We start from the raw sequence: 26,019 nt of genomic DNA on the forward strand, positions 1-26,019 counted from the left end.
TGTTCGTTATGCATCTCGTCATCACATCCACCACGCATGTCATGTTTCATCTTAAATACAATATCCGTACCGTATCGTACAAATCATTGATTGCTCCATTTTAAGCAGTAATCCGCCTCCTAGCTTCTTCTTCCCTTGTTCTGAAGAACGACAACTCGCTCTGCAATTTCGGATGTGTCGTCTGGCCCACTCCACTGACTAGCTCGTGCATGATGATCTCATATATCGACGATAAGAACGAATGCCGTTCGTTGGATTGCTTGATCTTGGACGATTGGTGACTGACGATTCTGATCAATTCGTTACGGAGTCTTGTCATACTACCAGTGGGACCAAATCAAATGATGTGGATTATAGATCAAAGATCAGCTAAGGCATCACAAAGTCATGCTATACCACACCGAGCCCTGAATGGCAAAAAGCCGTGACGGCGTCACGCCAACACATAACGATAGATCGATAGATCGATATATATATGGGTGGGATGAGTAGACCACACACTCACCTGCTGAAAATCATGACTTCTTCCGCCTCATTACTCAGCGCTACCACTTGACTATACATCCTGCCGTACTTCTTCGCAATAATCCTCAATTGACTATCTTTGATCGACGAGCCTTTCATGAAATTCAGACTCGCCAACATATTTTTACCCTCTAGATTATCCGCCAGAGTCTTGAGCGACGCAATATGATTATCCATCTCTTTCCTGAACACAGGCCACAATTTCAATTTCCACCCTGTCAGATATCCTACCAGGGGCAAACACCCTCTATTATCCGACACAGCCAGTAAATTATCATTGAGCCGAATCATGGTCAATAACGAAATCACCGACGGTGTCGATTGTACGGCCCCGCCAGTAAGTGCTGTGGGGGTGATTGGCGGGGTGATCATTGAGTCGAAGAATCCCGAGGTGTATTCCAGGGATGAATCGAATACTTCATGCCATATCCTTTCTGCTTCTTTGAGGTTCTCGTTGATCTCGTTAACGCCCCTTCGACTGGTGGTAGTTGACTTCCCGGCGTCGGACATGAGGTCCACGAATGACGGGTTGGGTGAATCGAGGGGAGTCTCGATTGGTGATTTGACGGATTGAGGGTTGGGCCGTGAAGAGGAGGTAGAGGCAGAGGGTGAGAGAGATTTAGCGAAGAAGCGAACGATGAATGTGAATTCCGAGGAAGCATTATCTAGCAATACTAGAGCGAGCGAGCGGAAAAGCGCTTCAATAGGTGCTCGCTGATCACACACGAATCGTCAGTCTTGCTCATGTATATCGGTAGACACTTGAGTGAAGCAGACTTCCATGCTACTCACGAAATCCTTATCATCAGCCATATAACCCAATACAACCGAGCCATCTTCGTCCTCTATATCAAGGTCTTTGAACCTCAACCTCTCCTCTTCCTCTCCACCACTCCTCTTACTCGTATTGGAAGAGCCGCCATTCATGACCGTTGCCGGCGTTTCCATGGAAGACAAAGAACCTATCAATTCCGCTCTTTCCACATTCTTCGCACTGATCAACCCCAGGGATCGAGCATATCGCCTGTAACCGGTCTCGTAGTACGATCTAGCGGCATTCACGTATCCCCGTTCTACAGTCTTGGCTATCTTGCCATTGTGCTTGTACAGGAACGCGTAGAACGGCTGATATTTCAGTAACAGGCTGTTCTGGAGGATGGCGAGGTTCGTCGAAAGACCTTTAGAAGCTGATTTGAGGGGTTTGATCAGAGATAGTAAGAAAGGAGGTAACACGTTCAATGCTTTTACTTTCAGACCTTCGATGATGGGAGATAATTCTTTGACGGCCTTGACTTTGGTCGATCGGGAGGAGATGAGTGATATTTTCGAATCGAGCTCGATGATGGCGTTCAGCCATAGGTCGGGGTTCTGAGCAGGGAGTGTATCGCGCAAAGTGAGGACCAGCGAGGGCGGAAGGGTGATATCGCTTATCAGGGCATTGAGGGGTGGTATGATTGTCTATTTGGACGGATGAGCTGTCACTTCAACAGATCCTGAGTGATAATGAGTAGAGGTTGGGACAGGATAGACCAACCTTTCTCCCTTTCAGCTGAGACTCGATATCTGCACTCCGTCCTTGTAAATCTGATATCTGACCTGACACCGCCGACAGATCATTCTGGAACGTGGATAGGTAAGATGCCAAGGACGAGAGCAGCTCGTCACTTGACTATATCGAGACCATGGTCAGCTCAGATTCTTAAGCAGGTTCTTACCATGTCCAGAATGAGTTACTTACCTGGACAGATTGTTCAAGTTGAACATAATCAGCTTGTTTACTCAAGACTATGCCGGCCAAATCATCAGCTCGGCTCACTCAACAAACTTAGAGAGCGACCAGCTCACAGGATAGTCTATCTTGTTCCTCTTCGTCTATATCCTCTATCTCTTGCTTCAGAGGCTGCTTGATGGGTAATCGCGACGGACCCGCACCGGGCGTTTCGAGAGGTTGATCCTGGATTCACGTATATAAGCTCGATGCCAATTCTTTCTGAGCACGTAGCTTACCTCTGCATGACCATTCGGTATATCTGCTGACATGGCATTTGCTCATTGACTGTCAACTTGAGAACATGCATGTGCTTGTGGGCGATGATGAAGGGTAAAGTCAAAGCGAATATAAGCAGTCGTTGGAGATGAGCGCTGTCCGCCGCGTCATTGATATTACTCGTGCGCATTGACTTTATGTTATTACGACGGACGTGTTTCATCAATGATTTGTCAAATAGCGAAATCATCAATCAGTCAATCTTTTCTAGTAGACAGCTCACAATTCATCGGCACAGCCCCCCGACGAGACCCGTCAAGTCGAATAGCCCGGTTCAGTAAAGGTTGGAGAGTTGGAGACCATGTCCGAGCTATTCAAGGATCTTCCCGAATTTGTCGAGGTACTTTATGTCCACTATTCGCGGCTCGCAGCGAGAATGATAGCTAATGTTGAATGACAGACAAATATAGGAGAATCGGTCACAGCTCGTACAGAGACTCTGGGTATGTCATTCTTCACTCCGAGCATACATGACCATACCGGGGAATGTGCTTATCATGCAACCGACTGGCATTTGATAGCTACATTCCGTGAACTTGGTCCTCCCGATTTATGCCATGTCATCAAGTCGTCCGGTTCCAAAACCGCCCAGAAAGACGTGAGTCCGACCACTCCAAGTACCACCGGTCGTCTCCCAGTCTCAATGATGAAGCTGATCTGACACTTGAACAGCTGGGCTCTTACCATTACTGGTGAGCTATCACATCAATCATCACGCGGACAAGAGCGCTCATGCGTTCGAGTATAGCTCCGGAGTCGAAGCTTCATCATCGGCTTCCCTGGCTGCTTATCTAAATTCTCTCCAGTTTTCAGTTGAGGAAGACACGGCTTGGTTCGGGAAAGGCAATGGTTGGAAAGTAAGGAGTGGAACATATTGGTGCGCCTCAGCTAGCTAGCTGAATCTAGGCAAGCGAAGAAACTGATGAAATTGATTCTCACCCTGCTGTAGCTGTTTCAATGCCTTTTCGCGGGTGGACATGAGGGTAGACGTCAAGATACCTGGTGGAGTAGATGCTTATGTGGTAGATCTGAGGGGTGACAAGTGAGTCTATATCCAGCTTCTGCCTTAAGTTATTACCTTCGCTTGGACCGAGTCTATGTCCGCAAGGAGCCGGGGCTGACCGTCTGATATCGTAGACACGCTGCAACACCAGACTTATGGCAAGAAACCTATCTATCAGCCTTGCTTCGAGCGATTCGATATGCAGACGACGCTTCATACCGTCTGGCAGGATACAGAAAGCTAGATCCTATAACCACACCGGAAGCTGAGGGGAGGTTTTTGAAAGCGGCAGAGGCTCTATTCTTCAAGGGTCAGTCAAACAGATTGCTGATGGAAGCGTGCGCTGACCTTATGGCGATGCAGGATGGCAACTTGGGTCGGATCCTGAAATCCAAGTAGCTACCATCGTGACGAATCACCTAACATCGGCAGTAATCAAATACTTTGCAGATTCATTCAGGCTGGATCGCGCCGCCAACTTATTTGAGCGGATGATGGTGAATGAGCCTGAAGTAGCTGCCTTACTAGCCAGGAGCTATATCGGGATGAGTGAGTCCTCTCCCACATCTCTCGTTACGGCATGAACAAGGCATGTTGCATCATGCTCCCAAGTTACTGACATGATTCTCCTTCATCCAGACGAAGAGATCAAAGCAGTCAAGATAATGCATTCGGCGCTCTCGGCAAACCCTCAATCTTATCCCATCTTACATACCCAATGCGATTTCTTGCTGTCGAAAGGCAAACCAGAATGGGCGCAACAAGTAGCCCAACAAGCAGTCAACTCCGCGCCATCCGAGTTTGTCACCTGGGCAAAACTCACAGAAACGTACATAGAGCTCGGCCAATTCGATCAAGCTTTGTTGACGTTGAATTCCTGTCCAATGTTCACATTCAACGAGAGGGACCTGCATCGTATGCCCACGCCGCTGAAGACGCATCTCCCAGTCAAGAAGTTCATCGGGGAAAGTGGCATACTGGATGAGGAGTCGGCAAGGGATAATGAGGTGTGTCAATATCGTCCTCGATGTTTTGCCCAATCGGGTCAGCGGCTAATACTTGTGGGATCCAGGCCGACGTAGCACTGATACGATTACCTGCTCCTGGATTACGAGGGACGTTTGCCAAGGCGTATTCGCTCTTGACTTTATTAGTATCCAAGATAGGATGGGACGAACTGCTCAAAACTCGATCACAAGTGTTCGTCATGGAGGAAGAGTACAGATTACACAAAACATCAGCTTCCGTAGAGTTGAATGGCTTCGCGGAGGAGAACGCTTCTACGACCGGTATAAGGGGTTCGACATCGAATGGAGGAGACGATAGCGTACCCAATACGGCGGTATCGGACATACCGACGATAAGGATATCGACGGAGTCGACCCGTACGCCCAACGGAGCTAATACGCATCAACATCATCAGAAGAAAGAGAGTGTTCAGATGGATACGGTACTAGAGAAACCTGAGACGGCTCAGATCAACGACCATGAGCCAAATAGTCCGATAGGGATGAAAGCCGATGATCCCTCTGAAAATTCCAGTGCGGCAGACGGAGACAATGGGGACGAGGGCGGGGACGGACAAGGGGACGCTCCTTCCGCTTTCGCTAATAAGCGATTATGTGAGAGGTGGTTGGACAACCTGTTCTTGTGAGTCGAGCTCGACAATCCTACCGACTCAGGTCATCAAAGGTCACAACGCTGATGTGTGCTTGTAGGGTGCTGTACGAGGTAAGCTGAGAGAAAAAGGGATGCACATGAGACTAGTATAGCTGACTTATTGACCCGCTTGCTTCCTGATGTGATGAAGGATCTGAGGGTGTACACGATTTGGCGAGCGGAAATATCACATTTCAAGACTCAGCATATGTCTTACCGGAAGACGGGTACAGAATGGGAGATCCTAGGAGAGCTGGCGCTGAGATTACATCACAAAGAAGAGGCGAAAGACGCTTTCCAGCGGTGTCTGGATAGCAAGTTCTCGGCGAAGGCTCTGATCAAGCTTTTGGAGATGTATGCTACGGAGGGAGATCTGCAGAGGACGCTGAATGCTGCGATCAGGTTGACAACGTATCATCATCGGTGAGTCTATGTGAAATTGCGGTGCGGTGCGGCGCGGCGTATCAAACGCAGCGGACTTGTGCTTGCAGATTAGACAAGAGTGAAATCGAAGCAGAAGCGGGGAAACACGGACTCGTCAGAACCAAGAGTACATTCAGCTAATACTGTGGATTGATTGCAGATGGTACATGGACGCGGCGTACCCTTCGATGATAGCTCATTACCTCTTCAAATTGGGTCTGATACATGGCCACGCCAAAATACAGTATACCTTGCTGAGTATGGTAAGTTCTGTTCCTTCCGTCACTGCGAAGATCTGCGAATAAACACTGAGCATCCTTCGTCGAGTGTTCCTAGAACCTCCCTGTAGGTATTTTCGAGATCATGCAAGGGTATATGAAGTACGGAGCTACATTCAACGTGAGTCTGAGTATGAGCCTGCCTCATTTCTTTCTCGTCGTCTTGTGACGAGGGGATTTTATCGTTGTTGATACTTGAATCGTGTTGTAGGTGGAAGGGTCCGAATTCTAAGACTTGTGCATAGCATGCATCATTATCAAGATAGAAACGAAATGCAATGAAATACAAATGACGTGCTCTTCATTACAAGCACCTTCAAGCATGCTTCTTATTCGAAAAATGCATCGAAGTGCTCGAAGAAATGCCAGAACTCCAATATGTACTGGTGCTTGAGCACATGCGAAACGCCTTGAGTGGGGTTAATCGAACGAAGCAATCCATTATTCGGATAGTTATGCAGGCAGTTTGCAATTGAGGCTGTATAGTGCGATATACCGAGTAGGTTCACTCCCTCAACCAAGCTTGACTCCTCTGTTTCCTCTCTTGATTCTTCTTCTTGAAGCGTTCCTACGAGCAGGGGAAGAGACAGTGCAGGATCAGCTCATCTCTCTTCAGCTATTCTTTTCTTCGGGTGGGGTGAGAGGAAATTGGGTCCTAAGTCGTATTGTACTGCGTCCACGTGGGCGTGGGCGTAGGCGTTGAGACAATTATGTGATGCTAGGTGGTTGACTAGGCTAGGCTGGACCTGATCCAATGGACTGATTCGACTCACGATATCTTTCTTAGTCACCTTCCTCTCGGGTACTTTACCTTCCTCTTCCATTCTCTTCCTTTTATTATTCTCTTCGGCCTTTTGTTTCTCCCACTGATCCACGTCGAAATAATAATTATTCATCCTTTTCGACCTGTTGTACTCGTCCAGGTATCCCGGGTTGTACACTCCTGCATTCGCCTGGAATTTACCTGTTCGAGCATTGAACGAAGCTTGTTGATGGATGCCCATACCCCCATCGCCCATGCCGCTTGTACTGGACCCGGAACCACCACCGAATAGATGGGCTAAGCCTTCGTCTATCTCTGGTTGACCGTCGGCATCGTAGCTTCCAAATGCAAACCCATATCCATGTCCATGTTCTTGAGCGTGGATTTGTCCTTGATTCGAAGCTGAAGCTGAAGCTGAAGATGGAAATGCTGAAGTGGACGGTAAAGGAGGTTGAAATTGGACAGTACTAATACCACTCGGTAAAGGCGGTTGAAGTGATTGATCCGCTGATGATGTAGGATCGGAACCAGACTCGGCCAAGGGGTTCGTCCATGAGACTTCGCCCGTCTTAGTATTCCAGAAATACCAAGCTGTTCAGTTGTTCAGTTGGTTCATCAACCATCAAGAATGCAACAAACAGAAAGACCAAGATCAGATCAGCTCCAACATCGTTAATAAAACATGTTCAATTCAATACATTCAATGCAATGGATTCGATACGATACGGGTACTCACCATTCTGCTGTTCTGCCCAAACAGCTTGCCAAGGTTGACCCTCTCCACCCGCATCTATCTCCTCTTTTCCATCATCTTTGTTTTTCCCCTTTCCCCCCTTGGAAGTGGTTTGACCAGGTAATCTCTCGCTAGATGGATCCCATTCTTCCTCTTCCTCTTCCTCTTGCTCCTTTTCGTCGTCATTGCCCAAACTATCTATAGGTTCATCAATGACCCCTGACTTTCCGTTGCCGCCTTCGTCAGTCGATTCAGGTAATTTGGCGGGCGAAGCAGGTGGAGGCGAGGGAGATTGTTCTGCTTCTTCTACTGTAGCTTTCTTCGAGATTGATGCAGAGGACGACATGTCGGGCTTCAAGTGTTAACCTTGACGATGTGTTGTTTTTGAGGAGATGGCAAGAGGGACACTTTCAAAATGAATGCACAGAGAGAGAGAGAGAGAGGGAGTGATTCTCGACAAGAGTGACGAAATGATGGCAGAGCGATCCGAGTAGAATTTGATCCCGCTCATCCCATCATTTCATCATTACTGGTACGCGTGCCAAAAGTACAGTCAGTCACGTCCGATCGAAGCATCAAAAGCAATGTTCAGATGTTCATACGTTTATACAATTATGTCCTTGAATAGGCTCAACTCATCAGCATCAGATACATTGGTGAACGGCTATTCATCTTCCCACAACTGCTAGGCGAATTCGAGTCACCCCATATATATACACCCAAAATGGCATCCTCCTCAAAAGGGAAGGAGGCAGTCTCAGCGACTGCCAAACACACCGACGCAGAGGGATATGAGATGCCATGGTGAGTGATATATCCTCAATCATCCGGGACGCTCTCCCCTTGGACCAGCACTCGAAGTTCCATGCCTTCAAAGCAGTAGTTCCGTGACTGAGAAGAGTATGACTGAAACCTGATACCTGATTACGATAGGGTCGAGAAATACCGTCCTGTCTTACTAGAAGATATCGTCGGGAATTCAGAGACGGTAGAAAGGCTGAAAGTCATAGCTGAAGATGGGAACGTCCCACATATCATCATTTCTGTAAGTGACTCTCATCCTCGCCAATTCCCATACTCTTGCTCTCGCTCTCGATGGTCATTGGTGAGCGGTGAGCAAAGAACTGACACCGAATTTGTGAACAGGGTATGCCAGGTATAGGTAAAACCACATCGATACACTGTCTAGCACATGCCTTACTGGGCGATGCGTACAAAGAAGGTGTATTAGAGCTTAACGCTTCTGATGAGAGGTATGTATCTCAGACCTCCAATCATTACGAACCAGAATGACAACCTGCTGACCCAAAACCAACCGCTACTTTACAGGGGTATAGACGTAGTTCGAAACAAGATAAAATCGTTTGCCCAGCGAAAAGTGACTCTTCCTGCTGGACGACATAAGATCATTATTCTAGACGAAGCGGATTCGTAAGTTGATCTTCTGGCTATCATCGCTTCATTTCATTGCATCAAAGAGCAAGCTTATCTGATTGAAAACACTGACCGTGTGGGGTGTAGAATGACAGCAGGAGCTCAACAAGCGTTACGACGAACAATGGAGATATACTCCAACACCACTCGATTCGCCTTGGCATGCAACATGTCCAACAAGATCATCGAACCCATCCAATCGCGTTGTGCGATCCTGCGATATTCCAAACTACGAGATGCGGAGGTGTTGAAGCGGTTGAAAGAGATCTGTCAGATGGAAGATGTGAGCTTCGGTTTTCCTCTCGCTTCTATCCCTTCGTTCCCCTTCTCATTCTTACTCCTGGTACAGTCTATTCAACCTTCCGTTCACCTTCACACCTGAATTTTCATATTTATATCGAGGCAGTCGCAGCTGAATCAGTCGGGAGGAGACTATGCTGATCAATTTTCAATCAATCAAATTGCGTACTTCATGTCACATCGGAATAGGTCAAATACAATGATCAAGGTTTAGCAGCTCTGATATTCACCGCCGAGGGAGATATGCGTCAAGCAATCAACAACTTACAATCCACCTTCAGTGGCTTCGGCTTTGTCTCTCAAGATAACGTCTTCAAGATTTGCGATCAGCCGCATCCGATAGTGATCAAGCAGATGATGAAGGATTGCCAGAACGGCCAAGTCGACGAAGCTTTGGCCCGCATAAATGACCTGTGGGACAAAGGGTATTCCGCAGTAGATATTGTGGTTAGTATATTCAGGGTGGTGAAGACTATGGATGAGCTGCAGGAGTATCTGAAATTGGAATTTATCCGAGTGAGTCTGAGTCTGGGTTCGAGATTTTCTTCGAACATTGAAAATCGAGATTTCGGAATTGTATTTACTCCACCCCCCCTCTCTCAAAAACGGAGAAGCCTTAACCATGAGATATGAGTGTGAATGTTGAACATGGCTAATATAGTAATTGGATACCTATAGGAGATCGGCTGGACGCACATGCGTATCTTGGAAGGAGTCGGAACCCTCGTACAGCTAGGTGCGATGATCGCTAGATTGTGTAAATTGAATTTACCGCCTCAAGCACTGAAGATATAGGCGTTGGAGTGTAGTAGACAGTGCGGGGAACCACGAAAGACTGTAGTGTCACTTCTGATGACATGCAGACTGTTCCCTGTGTAATAGATACATGTTGAGTGTTGGATATCGCGAGGCACATTGCCTATAATCTCTACTTCTATGAGCGCGAAGTGACTGGATTTGCTATACTACAAGTATCATTTAGTATCGTGTTGAACGTTTTCTGTTGATCTTCACTTCACTGTCACGATTTCCTACGCTGTTCTCCCTTTTATACTTGGACCTTCAATGTGGCCTTCCACCGAGATATTCCCTGTTCTTCCTTTATCCCGTTGTTCTCGCCCACGCCCCGACCGGTCCTTAGCAAAGCACGGATTTGATCTGAGTCATTAAGCAGTGCATTACTCGTCTTCTCCTTCCAATTTACCGAGGGTTTGACCCATCTTGACCTTCTGTCCAGCCTCCACCTCGAACTTGAAGTTCTTCGGCGCCTCAAAGACCATCACTATCGTACTTCCAAGCTTGAACCCTCCCATCTCTTCCCCCGTCAAGAGCGGCTGGCCATTTACCACCGAGCTCGCCGACGAGTATACCGCTTCCGCATACGTGTGCGGGGGATGAGTGATCTTCCTCGTGTTCGTTCGGAGGGCTTCATCGAAGTTGATCCTTATCGATCCCACATTCGTAGCTCCTACAGGTACCATCGAGTAGAATCCGTATTTCCAGCGTCCGAGTAAGGCCACTCGTTCATTCAGCACAAATAGATCTTTCATCCTATTAGCAATGTAGGGAGAAACTGAGAAAAGATCCCCCGTGAAATGCCTTCGACGCTCCACGATCCAAGTTGTCGGCGAATGGAATCGGTGATAATCCCCGGGCGCGAGGTAGACGACCATGAAATACAACTTGTTCTCTGGCGTTGTGATTTTAGGCAACTCGCTCTTGGAGGACGTCTTATTTCCGAACCAAGCTAACTTGCCCAACACTTTGGCAACTTTCCCATCGTGGATAGTCCGTTCTGGACCTTTCTCCGGATGAGACGCATCGGCTTCTCTATCGCTTGTCTGGGGTAATGAGGCGTCCTCGTATGACTTCGTCTCGCCAGATCCAGAGTCGCGGCCTAGTAGCGAAGAAAGGGAGTAAGAGATATCGTTGATGTTGGCGAAATGTTTTTCGTCGACTACTTCGCCCTTGTTGGTGATTGACTGAGTATCTCCATGTATGCTGGACTCAGACCCAAGCAAGGCTTCGAGCGAATAGGTTATTCCCTTGACTTGCTCGACCCTGGATCCTACGATTTCACCGAAATGTAACACTCGTCCGTCTGCTGGCGAGACCTGTGCTCATTCACCAGGGTATCAGCTGAGTCACTACGCTAAGCACAGGCGAGCAGCTGCAGGGAAGAGCATATGGAATGGGAATTGGTCACACACCATAGGAGCATCGGATATGGGTCTTTGACCTTCTTTCATCTCCCTATAGAAGAAATCCCCTAAACTCTCGTATTCTTTCAGATCTTTCGGTACTTCGTCCAGATTACATCCAAATATCGTAGCGTACAACTTGAATCCGAAAGGTCGGAACCATACCGGCAAGACAAGGCCGTTGAGGTACCCCCATAATTGCGACAACGATCGGAGCGGAAGTGCACCTAACACTCGAACCTAAAATCCAGTATCAGATACCATTCTCTTCCCCATGGAGTTTGAGATTAAGGATGAGGATGGCGGCAGCGGCGAGACCACTTACTTGCCAGGGTCCATCGACTCTCTTACCTCCCTTCTTGACCACGGCCCCACCTTCGCCTTGCGACTCGACCTCTATATCGTCTCTTGTAGATTTCCGATATTGTACAGCTAGCAAGACCAATGCGCCGAGTGCGATAGGAATAGGATACCATCGAGTGGGCGTAGACCAAGCTTGAGCTACTTTCTCTATTTCCCGAACGAAACGGAACGCAACACAACACAACACGTCATACGCGAAGGTGAAGGTGAAGGTGAAGAATCGAGGAGATTCCAAGATTGAGCATACGCAGAATGACCTCATGTGAATCAGCGGCTTCGGAAGACTCACCGTTCAACGGTTTCCCCTTGCTCGACGATCCCTCACTCTCTTTGACTTCGCGAGGTGTGAACGGCCTTTTGGGTGTATTAGAGTTCCATCGGGCAGATGTCAGAGGCGCGATTGCACGTGAACGAGGGGGACGGGCTGGGGAAAGGCGAGCGAATCGAAGAGGTATAGCTGATTGGACCAGGGCTCTACTTGAGTGGCGGATGATCATGCTGGGTATGGTAGATATAGGCAGCTTGTAAATGTGGAATGCAGAGTCGAAAGACGAAAGATGAAAGATGAATGACGCTCTTGCAAGGTGTACGAGATGATGATCTTTTTCTTCGGCCTGGGGTGGGGCGGAGGGGTCCGTGCTCAACGCGCCTGCGCCCAAATCGCCATTACGTCAACTGAGAACATGACATCCCAATCGCAACTTTCTCAAAAGCGCGTCAGACTTTTGAACTTCCTTCTTGACTGGACAGGTCTTCGATGACGATGAGCACTACAAAGCTTTGACATAGCCGCGAGAGAGGGCGAAATCGATATGATGGACATACAACCTATCGTTTCGTACCTCAAACGGACATATCCGGTTCCCGAGGTCGATCCGGTGAGTCCAACCAGACTTGTGTTCTCTATGACGGATTCCGCAACTGACATTCTTGACAATGCACGGCAGGCATGGGTCCGAGAATGTACGCAGGCGCTCATAGAAGCAGGGCAAGAAGCCACAGTGGACACAGTCGTGAGCTTTGCTGTATCCAGTCACGTTTTCAAGATCAAGTATGAGGTGAAAAAGAAGACTCATCTATCTTGTCTGGATAGCATACCCAATTCCTCTACTCTGATCTTGCCCAATCGACTCTGCCGTCCCGCACATTTCCCCCAGGCGAACTGCATCAGAAGAACTTATTCCCACGACCGACGATATTGCAGATCCACCATATATCCGAGATCGGCCACTCGGCCTTCCAAATCAAGCATACAATGGAACAGCGTTCGGAAGTGCTTTCGGGACAGAGTCTGATCCGGAGGATGGAGGACGAGGATGAAAATGCTGGCGAGGGGGAAGAGATCGAAGAGGGAAAAGTGCCTCCCTATCCCCGAAGTATGCTCAAGCTCGAGCTCAGCGATGGCAGGTCAATCATCAGAGCTATGGAGTATAAGCGGATCAACGAGTTAGTACTTGGTCAAACCTCTCTGGGGTGCAAGGTGAGTATGTCATCACCAAGCTGCTTCACTTCGAAAGGCAGAACATACAGGCGGCAAAGCTGATCCTGGAAGATCATGACGACTGTAGGTGGTCTGCACAAATGTACGATGCTTGAGAGATACTCTGCTTCTCACTCCACAAAATACCCAAGTCATCGAGAGTTCAATCGAGCACCTGGAACAAGTTCAGAAGGAAGAATTCATGAAAGACCTCAATAGACGCATGGGTAAATCAGAAGATGGGCCAGCTAATGTCCCCGCGCAAGGACAACGAAGTATCAAGCCACCTCCTGCAGTCCGTCCAACACCCAAGGCCAGCATCAAGAAATCACAAATCTCTACTGTCCAACATTTACCCGTACCTCAAATCATTTCCAACGCCGAAGCGGGCCCATCTCGCTCATCCCACTATTTCAATCCCAATCCTGATCCACCGATAGTCAAGCCCAAAGCCATCGGGGCCTCAGGCGTTGTGAGCACGTCGAACTCTCGCAAAAGACAGAAAGCCAATGTCGTCCATGACAATGATGAAGAGGTTGATGATGTACCCGAACCAATATCGAAATCTAGGAAATCCAGAGCAGCCGCGCAGAAAGCTACGGCGAATGTCCAACAATTGTACCGCGATATCCCGAACGATAGACTCAATTCTGCCGAGATCGACATGATCGGTCTGGAAGACGATGAGGTTCAAGATCAAGATGAAGACGAGGAGGAGTTTGATGACGACGTAGACGTCGATGAGAGTTTCATCAGGCAGATAGACGAGGTAGAAGCTCGTGCGTCTGGATCATACACTTCCCGAAGTGCGATGGATCAGAGTGCTCCCCGACAAACGCCATACGATCACAGTGCAGTCAATTATCGTCATCAGCATCAGAAGCTCGTAGGAAGTCACGATGACGACGAAGATGACGAAGATGACGAAGATGACGATTTTATGATTCTCAATGAAAGTATGATCCGACAAATCGACCATATCACCTCTGCTTCCTCGACAGCGCATCAAACACACGATCGCCCCTCCAGCACTGATAGTAGAGGAGAGGGGGAAGGTGCAGGTGCAGGTCGAGTAAAAGGAAAAGGAAAAGGAAAGCCCACATCCACTTCCGTCAGGAAAAGATATGTCGATCCCGACGAAGATATAAATACAGATGACAAAACCCAGCAAGGGGATGAAGATAGTTTCCAGGTGGACGAGAGCTTCTTAAAACAATTGGACGAGGTCGAATACCTCAGTAATCGAAAATCCCAGTCCCAGTCGCAGTCCAAATCCAAAACGTCTTCATCTCAAAGCCGAGCTTTGGATCTGAGCAAGAGCAAGAGTAAGAGTAATACCTTCGGTACAGGGTCCACGTCTTCATCTAGCTCGTTACAGGATTCTCAGAAGGAGAATGTCCGACCTGAAATCATCGAAATTTCAGACTGACAAATGTGTTTCCCTGTTTCCCTGTTGAGCTGAGTAGCTGGGCCTTATGTTTGTTGTACCGCGCAGTATGTGTATATATACGTATATGTATCGTATCAACGCTGAGGGATCAATTATACGAGCATCATGCATATGCATCAAGCTCAATAATCGCATCTTTGTTCTATGTCAACGCTACTGCAATGATCCAATCCAATTTGATGATTTGAATCCATGGTACGTATTATAAAGTATTTATGAACATCAGAAATTATAAGGTGATAATTAGAGAAATTGATCTCAATCGAGACGCTGGACACTATCATAAAGCAGAGTGTTTCGTATTATATCATTATACTATATTTTCCTTCAACTCGCGACGGCTTGCCTGATACGATGGCGATGGCGAATGCGATCATAATGTCAACCTTGATCAAGCAAAAGTCCTGAGATTATTCCTTTTACTCCTACTCCTACTCCTAATCATCCTCATCCCCGCCCATCCCTTAATTGCCATAACAATCACCCCCCAACAAAACACCGCGCACGTCAAGGCGATCGTGAAATTCAAGAACGCCATCATATCGTCCCATCCCGCTCTCATCGCTGCCCAAGCAATCTCCTCGTTGCTCAGCATAAACACGATCCCGCCCGCCGCGTACCCGAAGGAAGTCAAGATCTCCGTCGGCGGTCTGGACGGTAAAGTCGATTCTACCGGCGGTCTCAAAAACAGGAAGAAATAAGTCAGGAATCTGAATAATGATCCTCCCGCCAGAAGGGTTCCCCACAGGGAATGAATCTGCACTTGGAAGACGTATTCTTGATGATGGGCTGCCATCGCTAATCCGGTCTAGATAAAGACGATCGATCGCAATCATCCAGGTCAGTCGAATTTACCAAGGAGCGACTACGAATTTCAATGTGGAGAAAACACGATTAGACAGACTCAGACTCACGACGCCGATGACCAAAGCAGGTAGAGGGTTATAGCTAAAAGCGTATGTGGGCGGCTCATGTACGTCCCGCCTGCCACCAGAGATGAACGATCCCATGACTTTTCGCACCCATCTCGACTCTAGTAACATGCCCGAGAGACCGGCGAACCAGAACCTGCATCCGAAGGTACACTTGTCAGCTCATACTCTGTTACATGTTACAAGTCGACTGGTGGAGAGTTACAAGAAGATGCTCCATATGATCAGGACTCACATGACAGCGATTGAGATATGTTGTACTTGCTTGACGGTATACGGATCACTGGGACTCGACCCAAATCTCTCCATCCAGGTGTTGGTGACTCCATACGTGAAGATGACCGCACACTCGACCATCTCAGCTGAGATGCCTGTTCCGCCAGGTCGTTTGTTCCATGCCCATCCCAGGTCGGCATATGCCCCGAGATATCGACCGAAAGTGAGGACACCATACCTAAATGAGTGATTGGTAAGCTCGTTCCCCGGTCTACTGACGCATTTCCACAGCTGTAAACAAGGCAAGAATGGAAATTAGGGATCGAGAGGGAGTCAGAGCATTCTGAGCGAACTCACCAGAAGAAGATGGATCCCTTGATATAATGAGCGGCGCAAGAATTGATCAAGCCAGCTCTGCACATGCCCTATAAACCAAAGGTTGTGGGCGTTCAGTGTAGATCCTGATTTTGCAGAACACGATGATGCGATGTGAGCCAAGCTACTCACGGTATACTCTGTGAACTCAGTCAGGAAAACCACATATGCAAAGACCACTTGACTCCTCCTGATCACAGTCAAGAGGATCTCGGTGGCCCTCTTCCATCCCTTCGATCTCTGCCTCGACCAAATAGGCTCTACATGATCTTCTTCATGTCCCTGTCTCACTCCCTCGCCATGTTCGTGCTCTCGACCTTGTCCTTGTCCTTGCCCTTGTTGCTGATTTTCATGGGGATGAGCGTCGTAAGCGCCCACCTTGTTGTTCTGCGACTTGTGGGTGAACGAATTATTGGACGAAGAGGTGCCTGGGGTATCATGTAAGGTGCCTTCGGAGCCAGTAGAGTTTCTTGAGGGTGGTGTCCATTGTCTAATCAATAACGAAGGTCTTCGTGGCTTTCTACCACCCCTTTCTTGGTTGTAATGCGGAAGATTTTCAATCTCGTCAGGTTCCCCGTGCATGTGTCGGTGTCTCTCCTCATCCTCCTGTTCATGTTCATTTTCATCTCCATCTTCGTCGTCACCCAGAGCGAAGACCACTTGATTCTCGTCATCGTGTTCTTCATCTACCAAGCCAATCATCTCGTACCTATTCATAGGCCATGTTTCATCTTCTTCATCGGCCTTCTCAGAAGATAAAACTTCGCGAACGAAAGCTGACCAAGACTTGTCATGAGATTTCTTGGAGAAAGTTATAGCTCTCTTGACGACCTCCAGCGAATCGATGATTGTCAGGCCGATCGAAACCAGAAGCAGGAGAGTGGCGAAGGACTCATGCACGGCGCCGTCATACCTATCAACCCCAAACGACGCCTCAGCATATATGTGGCTCCCACAACTTTCCAGAGGGGAGCTCGAGGTGGTGTGAACAAGTGTAGAGGAATTGCCAGAGGGAACGACTGGGGAAACTCACCTGTTCTCCTGAGCCGCTTTGTACGCCTTTCCCGCCAGCCAGCCCAGTAAAGCAGTGACGAGGAAGACGACATTAGCGAGATAATGCGATGGGTGATCCGCAGCTCTCAGCGCCAGGGCTATATATATGTTGGATTGCGTAAAACGATAAAACAAAATAGTCCTAGTCAGCTGTCTAATCTCTATCTATCAGGCCCTTTTCCCTGATTGTGCCAATGGACATTTGCCACCGAACTCACAAATAGGTAACAATCCAAAATATGCGCCGTAATACAACAACGCATGCAAAGCTTTCAATCCCTTATGCGATTCCAGCGCTCCTACATCCCAGTGCTCGTCGAATTCTTCTCCGAAAATAGCAGAATCGTTATCCAGCTTGAAATCTACATCGAGGTAAGTCGGTGGGAAATAGTGTAAAGCATGTATGGCTTGGTCGTCCAGTTTGACTTTAGCAGGTGTGTGGGATCCGTGGTTGTGATCGTGTCCAGAACTTGATTTTGGGCTTGATAAGGGTTTGGCTGCATGATCATGATGATGCTTGTCCGAGTGCGAACCTGAAGTCGCTGTTGATGTCGATGTTGATATTGCGGAAGTCGCGGATGTATTGATACTATCTATTATTTCGTGATAAGCGTCGGCGGCGGCGGCAATTCCAGTTGGATGCGTATGCTCGTTTACATTTTCAATTTCACTTTCAATTGACAGATTTTGGTCTTCACCCAACATGTCCATGTCCATATCCATATGTATGTGAGCATCATCGTGCTCTCCATCATCTTCATGTCTGGCTATCAGTGCTCGAGGGGATGCATAGGACCCAGCAGGTCCAGCTAAAGCAGGAAGGACGATGGAGAGGAAGACCGAGGAAATCAAGAAAGTCGTGACGGGCAAGTTCCGGCGTTTCTTCGTTGTCATCATTTCGGATTTCTGAAGGTTGTGAGTGCGAGTGCGAGATACTTGTGCTTGCTTGGAATATGGTGTGTTCAATGATATGACAGCTATTTAATAACTTGAAGCAGCAGTGGGGAAAGTCAATAGATCATTGGAATTAAAGATATTATATATATATACAGAAATTTTGATGATGCACAAAGAATGGAATGACGTTTTGAGGAGGATGCAACAAATTGACATGAACATTTACATACACATATATACATGGCCGAGCTAGTTCCGAAGCTGATGCTGATGCTGATGCTGATGCTGATCAATTCCATGGGAATCATATCCATATTGGTAACCTTGACCCGAAACGAGAAGAAAAAAGTGTTTACGTCGTCTCTTTATCAACTTAGTTGCTTACTAAAGCAGTATCATCATACAAAATTAGTGAGGGAACATTAGTCTTACACGAGGCTTCCTTGCCACTTTACCACAAAGACGAAGCAAGCGAGTCAAAGGACCCTTGCCCTTACCCTCTACCCCACATCGTGGCTGAACGTAGTCCTATTTGCCCAATGTTTTCAGCTTCGGAGATCGAGTCAGACAGACTGAGGACTTGGCTTCATCGCTTCATTCGGTGGCCGAATCTGTTGTTGTCGTACTTTCTCCAGCCTTTTAGATTACTCTAATCCACACTAGCGCAAGAGAGCTCGTGTACCTAAATCCTAGATCCTCCTCCTCCACTTCACGAGTAGGTTCTCATGAGCTTGCTGCTGTTCGTGCCGGTGCACCGCGGATTTTCTCTTCATGTTCTCAGGGCTGATCAATCCTTTTCGCTTGAATCCGATGATGACATTATTTTATGGCCACTCCTATATTATTATCGCGAGAAATCCCGATTCTGCTATACCTCTTCAACCACGTAGGCTTTTTACTGTTCCTTCTGGGAGTGCAAAATTCCCGGTATTCGTCTGCTTGGCGTAAGAGTAGCATTAGCGAGTAGTACATGCATAATCGACCCCGTCGACCTCGTCTCGTCTCTCTAGAGTTTTGCATGTCCGCGTACTTGCTTTAGCCATGTGCAGGATCTCTGCCATATGGCTCAATTTACTCTAGTCTTGATACATCACATCTGAGTTTTCCCCACTTGCCTTCGCCTCGTTGTTCGACCGGACTGCCAGACTATTGGAGAATCGAAAGCAGCGATTCGATTTTACTTACTGCACCTTATTCCTCGACGGCTTCCGCCATGCCAAGAAACTCAAACTCACCCTCCTCGGCACTGATGTTGATTCAAGGTTGAGTCCAGACCCACGGATCCGGGTCCGGATCCGTATTTCAACATGCTTTCTTTCTGGTGTAGACCCGTGGAAGCCGTGGACATCCCCGGGTACAAGGGCTCAAACGAAAACACATAAACTCAAGCGACCCGCTCAGATTACGTGAATCCGGATTATGTCAAATCCTCATGCTCGGTGTTTTGCCTCCGAGAGTCAACTTGGCTTTGGCTTTAGCTTATACGATTCCAATCGTGATGGATTACATCCATCCTATACATGCATAATTGTATAAGAGATTTCTAGATGGCCTCCAACATACTCAAATTACCTTCACTTGCCTATGACAGGAAGCCCTCTACTTCACTTGAAAAGGCGGGAAATATCTGATCTACTTTATGCGAGTTTCTTGGTTCTTCGGAATCCCCTGTTACCACTATGACGAAGGGAGAAGACGATGATCAGCGACTGTTCGTCTTGACCAGTTCCGCCTTGAGTATTGAGACCCTGCTAAGCGGCGAGGCATCCCATCTGATCTTGTCCTCTCCGTCGTCCACAGCTTCCTCTGGCTCCGGACCAAAGTACAACCTTCCAGAATCCCACCTTTCCTAGTTGGTGTCGTAGTCTTTGCTCAGCAATGCTATCGGTCTAAGACCTGTCATCTTCATCGGCTTTGTTGATGACGATTGTCATCCCATCCTGCTGCTGTCTACAAGCAGCCTCTGACCACAAGGAATGAATTCTTATCTGTTGTAGTCGTTCCCCCACCCCATCTACCATCGCTTCGTCCCCTATTATCTCAAATTTCGAAATTGGCATCTTAATCCCGCCCTCCAGCCAAGAATCGATGACCATACCGCCCTCCTTCTCCTTCTCCTTCTCCTTCTCCTTCTCTTCCTTCTCCTTCTTCTAAGCTATGATGACAACCAACGAACCACTCACCCATTCGTGTCCGCCCCACTGCTCTGCGCAGTATCCTCCTGACTATCTCCCCGTTTGAACGCAAACGCATTCGCATGCGACTTGAGCGTCTTCGCGCCCCTGTTAAACGCCGCTTGCGTATTGGCTATATACTCATCTCGCGACGGCGCAGCTCGGTCAGTCTGCACCGATAATCTGCCTTGTTCGTACGTGATTCCTTGTGATTTCAGAGAAGTTTGCGCGGAGGTTGTGGATGTCGATAAAGCCGAAGAGAATTTGACGGCGAGGACTGCGTGTAAATGAGAAAGTGGGATTTAGCATTCGTCCTCCCCCTTCGCTTCTGCATCTTAGTTTGAAGTTCAGAATGCTCGTGAACAACGGGTAAGATTTGGGAATCTTGGACCTTGTATCTTGCTCTGCTTCCCAAGTGGAAGTACGATGATGGGAGCGAGATTATGTAAGGCTTGTTGAAGAACAAGGAAGAATATGGGAGACAAGACTAAAGTATAGACATTTCACTTACATACGGCGCCGAGGAAGATCCCTAAGAACAGGACCGAAGAGACTACATCCCACGTCGAGCTGTGTAGCGGTCATCCATCAGCTTATGTCCAATCCTTCAGCGAGTGTATAGAGCATGGAATTCAATCAAGCACTCAAGCGGGGAGCTGACAGCCGACACGGATAATATGACAGGTCTAAGAAAGGGTTACAGTGGTGCTATGGGGTTAGAAGTCTAGACTCACGCCATAATGTGATGTACCTATTCGGTTTGTGATTCGCTCAGCTGTGTGGGACTATGGTCTTCACCCTTAGATGTCAAAGTGAGACTGGATGAGAGCAGATACCGCGGAATGTCTGAGTAAACTCGAAGTTGTCTGATTCGATGTACTTGCTGCCAATCGTTCAGAAATGAGCTTGAATGAGTCTCGCCACGCCGAATTGAGGCAGGTCCTGGTGATTTGAGTCGTTCGTGGTATTGAAGAGGTTGATAGGTGTATGTAAAATGTACAAGAAGCAAGAAAGCTGTGGATCAATTTACCTTTAGATGACTTTCATCTTCACACAGCCAATCTCGCAGTTCGGTTATCGCGCTCGTGAAGTTGAGTGCACCACGTGGAGAATACCGTAAATGACTGACTGACTGCTCGAGTTTCTCCTGTATTTGGGCCATTGCTTCACTTCATCGATCCCAGGAAGCAATCCTTCTGTGTTCATCTCTTCCTATTCCTGTGACCCCTTCCCCCCGACCCCTCCCCTGCACAGCCCGAGAGTGAAGAGTAGATCAGTGGTCGTCATGTCAACCTCAACCTCAGCTTCATCCACATCCTCGTCCTCACACAGCTATTCCCTCTCCTCGACAGCATACACACTCCCTATCCTACACGCAGCTCGCCATCCATCTTCCTCTGTCCTAGGCGTCTTCTTAGGTCCCATCTCGTCAACCCAGACTCAAGTGGATCCAAAGTCAGAATCACAAGCATTGATAGAGGTAGACGAAGCTATACCCCTCATACATAGCTATACGAACTTATCTCCCATAACCGAAATCGCCCTTTCCCTCGTCACTGAGTATGCCAATCTCAGAAAGAAGCGGATTGTGGGGATATACCTTGCGAAAGAGTATGGGAATGATAGTTTGACAAGATCCGCAGAGAGGATATTGGGTGCGTTGAGGGAACAACAGCGATTCGATGGTGTCTTTGCTCTAGTCGTAAGTCGCTTTTCTGCTTTGACTCGGTCCTTTTCTGGTCTCTCTGCAGATCTATCATCCATCACAACGAAGTCGGGTTCACGTGCAAATAGCAGAAGGAGGAATTTGTTTAGCTGAACTCGCGTTCCGCAACACAGCTGGACAACGATAAACTCTCAAAAGGCGAATTCGCATACATCGTAAGTCTATCAATGCCTTCACACCTCTTGGCTCCTATCCAGCCTACCTACCCTTCTTGGTCGCCCGGTCGAATCATCTCTTCTCACCTTCCCTCTCACAAGTGGTGTGAACCATGAACGTGTGTAATTACTGATCGTTACGGAACTCCAACAGCCATACATCCCATCATCAACTACAACCTCCAAACCCATCCTATCCTCTACCAAGTCCATACCTGATGCGTTCTCTCTGAGCAATGCAGATCTACCGTGCAGAGTGATCCAAATCATACGCGCTAAGAAGATACATAGGAATATACGTGATTTTGACGATAATCTGGAGAATCCGTACGTCCATCTATTCTTAATCTCGTCATTCTTGCCTTCGACATCATTGGTCGATTCTATCTCTATCACATATTTATCAAATCATAATCATATCATAAACATAGTCATCACCATGATTCCTATTTCACATTCATATTGTATCGTACCACGTATAAGACACTGATTCTTGACTTTGACTGTCTCTTCCACCACAACAGAGATGCAGATTGGCTGGAGAATACAGCGGTCAAAGCGAATATCAAGAAGTATCTATCATGAGACCTGCTCTCATGCCATGAATGATCGACCTGACGAATGGAAGCTAGACTTAAAGTCGAATTTAGATTTAGATGAGTGTATCGTAATGTACAAACAACATGTATATTGCAATAAACAATGATAGATCTATCAATTCTACTCGAGTACTCCTAGGATTACATCGGCATCCGCATCTTGAATGAAGCGACGAATCCCAAAACAGCCGTTCCCGATGTCCGTCTCTGCTGACCCACCCACGCAGACGATATGTAATCTTCGTCAATAGTCCGAGTCAAACCAAAGTCATTATTTCGCATCACCCCCTAGAACGATCTGCGATTCGATCATCGATAAGACTTGATGTATCCCCTCAGACCTCGATAACCTATTCTCACAAACACCCATTCATCAGCCATACCAGATCAGCAAGCCATCCAGTATCTCGGACACGTTTTCGTCTTCTCCAAAAAGATGGAGGGAGTTGTGAGGAAGCCTCGACTCACAAATCCGTATGATCCCCATCTTCCACATCATGTACCCTCAGATCAATCGTCTCGGGATAAGACCCCAGTATCTTATTGAACCACACTGTCCGACGTTTTCCAACATCAGCTTCGTTCTGCTCTGATCGGCAAGATTGACGACACGAGCAATAGTTATGATTACCAACACTCACACTGTCCTTTTCGGGGGACCATATCGTCTAACCAGCCCCACCAAACTTCAATCTCCATTTTATACGGCACCTTCCTATGCCTGCTGTGCTTCCTCTTCGTTCTCCCGTCAAGTCCCGGCCCACCCGCATTCTTCTCATCCTTTCCCAGGTCCAGCCCCAGGTTCAAGTCAAATTCTACTTCTTCTGCCTCTTCCCCCAATTGAGCGAATTCAACTGTATCTGCCAATTCCCTGATAGTCCTCTTCAACCATTCGGAACCGGTTTCTTCCGTTCCTCTATTCAGACAGATCAGGTGTTCTGTTCCAACACCGAACCCGTCCCATGAACATATATCAGCTATTTATCTATCACCGAGATGGACAGCTTCTTTCTTCGATGTTGTAGGGTGTAAGGTGTAGCGTGGACATACCTTGGCCTATACCTTGAGAGTTTTCCGCACTCATATATGACTGCGTCAACTGCAGCCCGTTCAGATGACGGTAACGTATATCAGCTGTTGTTGTCACTCCATATCCTCCGTATCGACTGGTGGATGGATCTGCGAAGGATCTTTGTGTGACCGGCCTGAGATTGATCGCACTCACACATGCAACGCAACATGAATCTTGACAATCGCCCCACATCCTCGAGCCTTCCGAGATCTCCTCTTCGTGCTCGGCATCATCAAGCGTCTCCTTCGGTGGTGGTGGTTGAGGATTGGAAATATCAGTACCTTCCCCTAAGGAAGGCTTCATCGTGTTCGTCGTGCTCGTCGTTGCTTTCGTAGTCTTCCCTCCCCCTCCTCTGATAATACTCAATATGTCACTAGCAGACTGACCTAAACCCATATTATTACTCTTACTAGGCTCATCATCTCCAGCAGTGGCGGTAGCAGTATCCGAATTGCGTGATCGTATATCCGAAAATCTTGTAGTGGTGGCAGTAGTAGATGCGGCCGAGTCTGTAGACTGGGAGATAACAGAGAACAAGGAAGACGGATCCACCGATATAGTCTTGAACCATCTCCCAACGAACGATCTTGAGGTCTCGTACACTTTCAGTCCTTCTTCATACGCTTTCTGAGCTTGAGTAGCAGCTTTGATCAAGTGTGGGGTCTATTGAGGTTGCGTCAGCTACGTATGAGGCTTGCAGCCGCGAGGAATCAAGCCTGGATGTTGACTGGGTCACAGGCAGCCTCTTCTGATCAGACTCGACCATACCAGACCAGACTGTAATTCAACGCAGCTGACGAAAGACAAATACGCACCGTTATATGCTGAGTAGCGATCAAGGGACTCGGTATCCAATCCCACTTGAAAGGCCAATGATCCGGGTCTTCGGGCGGTAAGAGCGGGCTCCACGGAGAGAGTAAGTAGAGCTTCGGAGGCGGGTTGAGGCCGGTAGAGAATGCCGAGGCGTGACGAGTCAGGAGGTTGAGCGCGTAGCTGAGGGAGTGAATGCGTCAGTCAGAAGCTTAGGCGGTAAAGAGGCCAGAATCGGTTGGAGAATGGAGAATGGAGAACGGATGAGAAGGGAAGGTCGTTGTCGAGTAATGAAGTGTCACTCGATTGGGATACTTTGAGCACCTTCACCATGGAATAATGTAATGATGAGAAAGTCTAGATGAGTAAAAGGTCGACTCACTATATGCCCGCTGAAGAAGCTAAGATATTCGCAGGCCTCACTTTGAGGTGCTCAAGTACAGAAACGATCATTTCTGCAACCCACCCATCATCCAATCAATCAGTTAGCGAATCAGCCTATCAGCCTTGCCTCTCGCCCTTCATTCCTCAAGCTAGCACAGCCAAAACAAAGCACAGAGATGGATTCAATAGGTGACGGGATATATGAGGAATACCGAAGTATGGCTCACTCACCACAAGATCGATCTATCCTCTGATCAAGCGGTACTTCCCCCGTCCCCCCGCATCCCGGTCTATCGATGACTATCATCCTTACTCGGTAGATCTTCAGGAGGGGGTCTAAGCATTCATTTTCAGGTCGGGTTAGCTCGGATTCTCGTGGTTCGTGCCAATCCCATCCCACATCGAAGGTACAGAAGGCAAGGACGAAGAGCAAGAGCAAGAGCAAGAGCAAGAGCAAGAGCAAGAGCAAGAGCAAGAGCAAGAGCAAGAGCAAGAGCAAGAGCAAGAGCAAGAGCAAGAGCAAGAGCAAGAGCAAGAGCAAGAGCAAGAGCAAGAGCAAGAGCAAGAGCAAGAGCAAGAGCAAGAGCAAGAGCAAGAGCAAGAGCAAGAGCAAGAGCAAGAGCAAGAGCAAGAGCAAGAGCAAGAGCAAGAGCAAGAGCAAGAGAACTCGAGCCATTCGGTCCTAATGCAGACTGTAACAATTCTCTTTACCCCGCTCCAGACGGCAACTCACCCATAGGCGCAGCTATCCACCTACTACACCCACTAGGCAATAGATACAACACCGGAATTCCATCTTCCGCACCGATATCGCTGAAGGTCACAGGGAGGTTCGTGCGTCTACACCGGGGTATTCGGAGGTTGAACTTGCGTAAAGAGAGGTATCCTTCTGGATCGGATAGAGCAGTTGGGATATTGGTCCGCGGCGAGTGATTGGGATTGTGGGTGATTGTCATGCTCGTACTGT

The 26,019-nt window shown here is 47.9% G+C and overlaps 10 protein-coding genes across 10 annotated transcripts; 4 read left to right on the plus strand and 6 right to left on the minus strand.

Moving 5' to 3' along the window:
* Positions 1–100: 100 nt before the first annotated feature.
* Positions 101–2,565, minus strand: I303_105985 (uncharacterized protein; the record flags this gene model as incomplete). The annotated part of the gene is made up of 7 exons (XM_018409294.1): positions 101–320; positions 506–1,239; positions 1,318–1,983; positions 2,060–2,194; positions 2,264–2,310; positions 2,371–2,479; positions 2,533–2,565. The coding sequence occupies 7 exons, from the start codon at positions 2,563–2,565 to the stop codon at positions 101–103; spliced, it is 1,944 nt and encodes a 647-aa protein (XP_018261567.1).
* Positions 2,566–2,873: 308 nt separating this feature from the next.
* I303_105986 (uncharacterized protein) lies at positions 2,874–6,167 on the plus strand (the record flags this gene model as incomplete). The annotated part of the gene is made up of 15 exons (XM_018409295.1): positions 2,874–2,912; positions 2,973–3,015; positions 3,094–3,170; positions 3,245–3,264; positions 3,321–3,449; positions 3,522–3,614; positions 3,710–3,885; positions 3,939–4,124; positions 4,215–4,582; positions 4,648–5,225; positions 5,294–5,306; positions 5,386–5,657; positions 5,818–5,920; positions 5,994–6,056; positions 6,147–6,167. The coding sequence occupies 15 exons, from the start codon at positions 2,874–2,876 to the stop codon at positions 6,165–6,167; spliced, it is 2,181 nt and encodes a 726-aa protein (XP_018261568.1).
* A 273-nt stretch (positions 6,168–6,440) lies between these two features.
* On the minus strand, positions 6,441–7,777 carry I303_105987 (uncharacterized protein; the record flags this gene model as incomplete). The annotated part of the gene is made up of 3 exons (XM_018409296.2): positions 6,441–6,503; positions 6,709–7,289; positions 7,435–7,777. The coding sequence occupies 3 exons, from the start codon at positions 7,775–7,777 to the stop codon at positions 6,441–6,443; spliced, it is 987 nt and encodes a 328-aa protein (XP_018261569.2).
* A 378-nt stretch (positions 7,778–8,155) lies between these two features.
* Positions 8,156–9,960, plus strand: I303_105988 (uncharacterized protein; the record flags this gene model as incomplete). The annotated part of the gene is made up of 7 exons (XM_018409297.1): positions 8,156–8,235; positions 8,365–8,476; positions 8,578–8,684; positions 8,761–8,862; positions 8,953–9,148; positions 9,355–9,681; positions 9,844–9,960. The coding sequence occupies 7 exons, from the start codon at positions 8,156–8,158 to the stop codon at positions 9,958–9,960; spliced, it is 1,041 nt and encodes a 346-aa protein (XP_018261570.1).
* A 383-nt stretch (positions 9,961–10,343) lies between these two features.
* Positions 10,344–12,226, minus strand: I303_105989 (phosphatidylserine decarboxylase; the record flags this gene model as incomplete). Its single annotated transcript, XM_018409298.1, has 4 exons — positions 10,344–11,279; positions 11,376–11,606; positions 11,692–11,876; positions 12,019–12,226. The coding sequence occupies 4 exons, from the start codon at positions 12,224–12,226 to the stop codon at positions 10,344–10,346; spliced, it is 1,560 nt and encodes a 519-aa protein (XP_018261571.1).
* A 315-nt stretch (positions 12,227–12,541) lies between these two features.
* I303_105990 (uncharacterized protein) lies at positions 12,542–14,638 on the plus strand (the record flags this gene model as incomplete). The annotated part of the gene is made up of 4 exons (XM_018409299.1): positions 12,542–12,607; positions 12,677–12,742; positions 12,823–13,209; positions 13,298–14,638. The coding sequence occupies 4 exons, from the start codon at positions 12,542–12,544 to the stop codon at positions 14,636–14,638; spliced, it is 1,860 nt and encodes a 619-aa protein (XP_018261572.1).
* Positions 14,639–15,050: 412 nt separating this feature from the next.
* On the minus strand, positions 15,051–18,132 carry I303_105991 (uncharacterized protein; the record flags this gene model as incomplete). The annotated part of the gene is made up of 7 exons (XM_018409300.1): positions 15,051–15,467; positions 15,574–15,727; positions 15,827–16,045; positions 16,165–16,232; positions 16,315–17,095; positions 17,216–17,333; positions 17,454–18,132. 7 exons carry the CDS (start codon positions 18,130–18,132, stop codon positions 15,051–15,053), a joined length of 2,436 nt encoding a protein of 811 aa, XP_018261573.1.
* A 1,637-nt stretch (positions 18,133–19,769) lies between these two features.
* I303_105992 (uncharacterized protein) lies at positions 19,770–21,045 on the minus strand (the record flags this gene model as incomplete). The annotated part of the gene is made up of 4 exons (XM_018409301.2): positions 19,770–19,809; positions 20,316–20,583; positions 20,818–20,876; positions 21,041–21,045. The coding sequence occupies 4 exons, from the start codon at positions 21,043–21,045 to the stop codon at positions 19,770–19,772; spliced, it is 372 nt and encodes a 123-aa protein (XP_018261574.2).
* Positions 21,046–21,591: 546 nt separating this feature from the next.
* I303_105993 (uncharacterized protein) lies at positions 21,592–22,772 on the plus strand (the record flags this gene model as incomplete). Its single annotated transcript, XM_065969290.1, has 4 exons — positions 21,592–22,008; positions 22,146–22,187; positions 22,342–22,514; positions 22,712–22,772. The coding sequence occupies 4 exons, from the start codon at positions 21,592–21,594 to the stop codon at positions 22,770–22,772; spliced, it is 693 nt and encodes a 230-aa protein (XP_065825362.1).
* A 478-nt stretch (positions 22,773–23,250) lies between these two features.
* Positions 23,251–26,008, minus strand: I303_105994 (uncharacterized protein; the record flags this gene model as incomplete). The annotated part of the gene is made up of 8 exons (XM_018409303.1): positions 23,251–23,339; positions 23,428–23,724; positions 23,837–23,885; positions 24,012–24,521; positions 24,674–24,851; positions 25,051–25,123; positions 25,284–25,388; positions 25,786–26,008. 8 exons carry the CDS (start codon positions 26,006–26,008, stop codon positions 23,251–23,253), a joined length of 1,524 nt encoding a protein of 507 aa, XP_018261576.1.
* Between the last annotated feature and the right edge of the window lie 11 nt (positions 26,009–26,019).

The sequence above is a fragment of the Kwoniella dejecticola genome, chromosome 7 (assembly GCF_000512565.2).
Source record: "Kwoniella dejecticola CBS 10117 chromosome 7, complete sequence".
Taxonomy (NCBI): domain Eukaryota; kingdom Fungi; phylum Basidiomycota; class Tremellomycetes; order Tremellales; family Cryptococcaceae; genus Kwoniella; species Kwoniella dejecticola.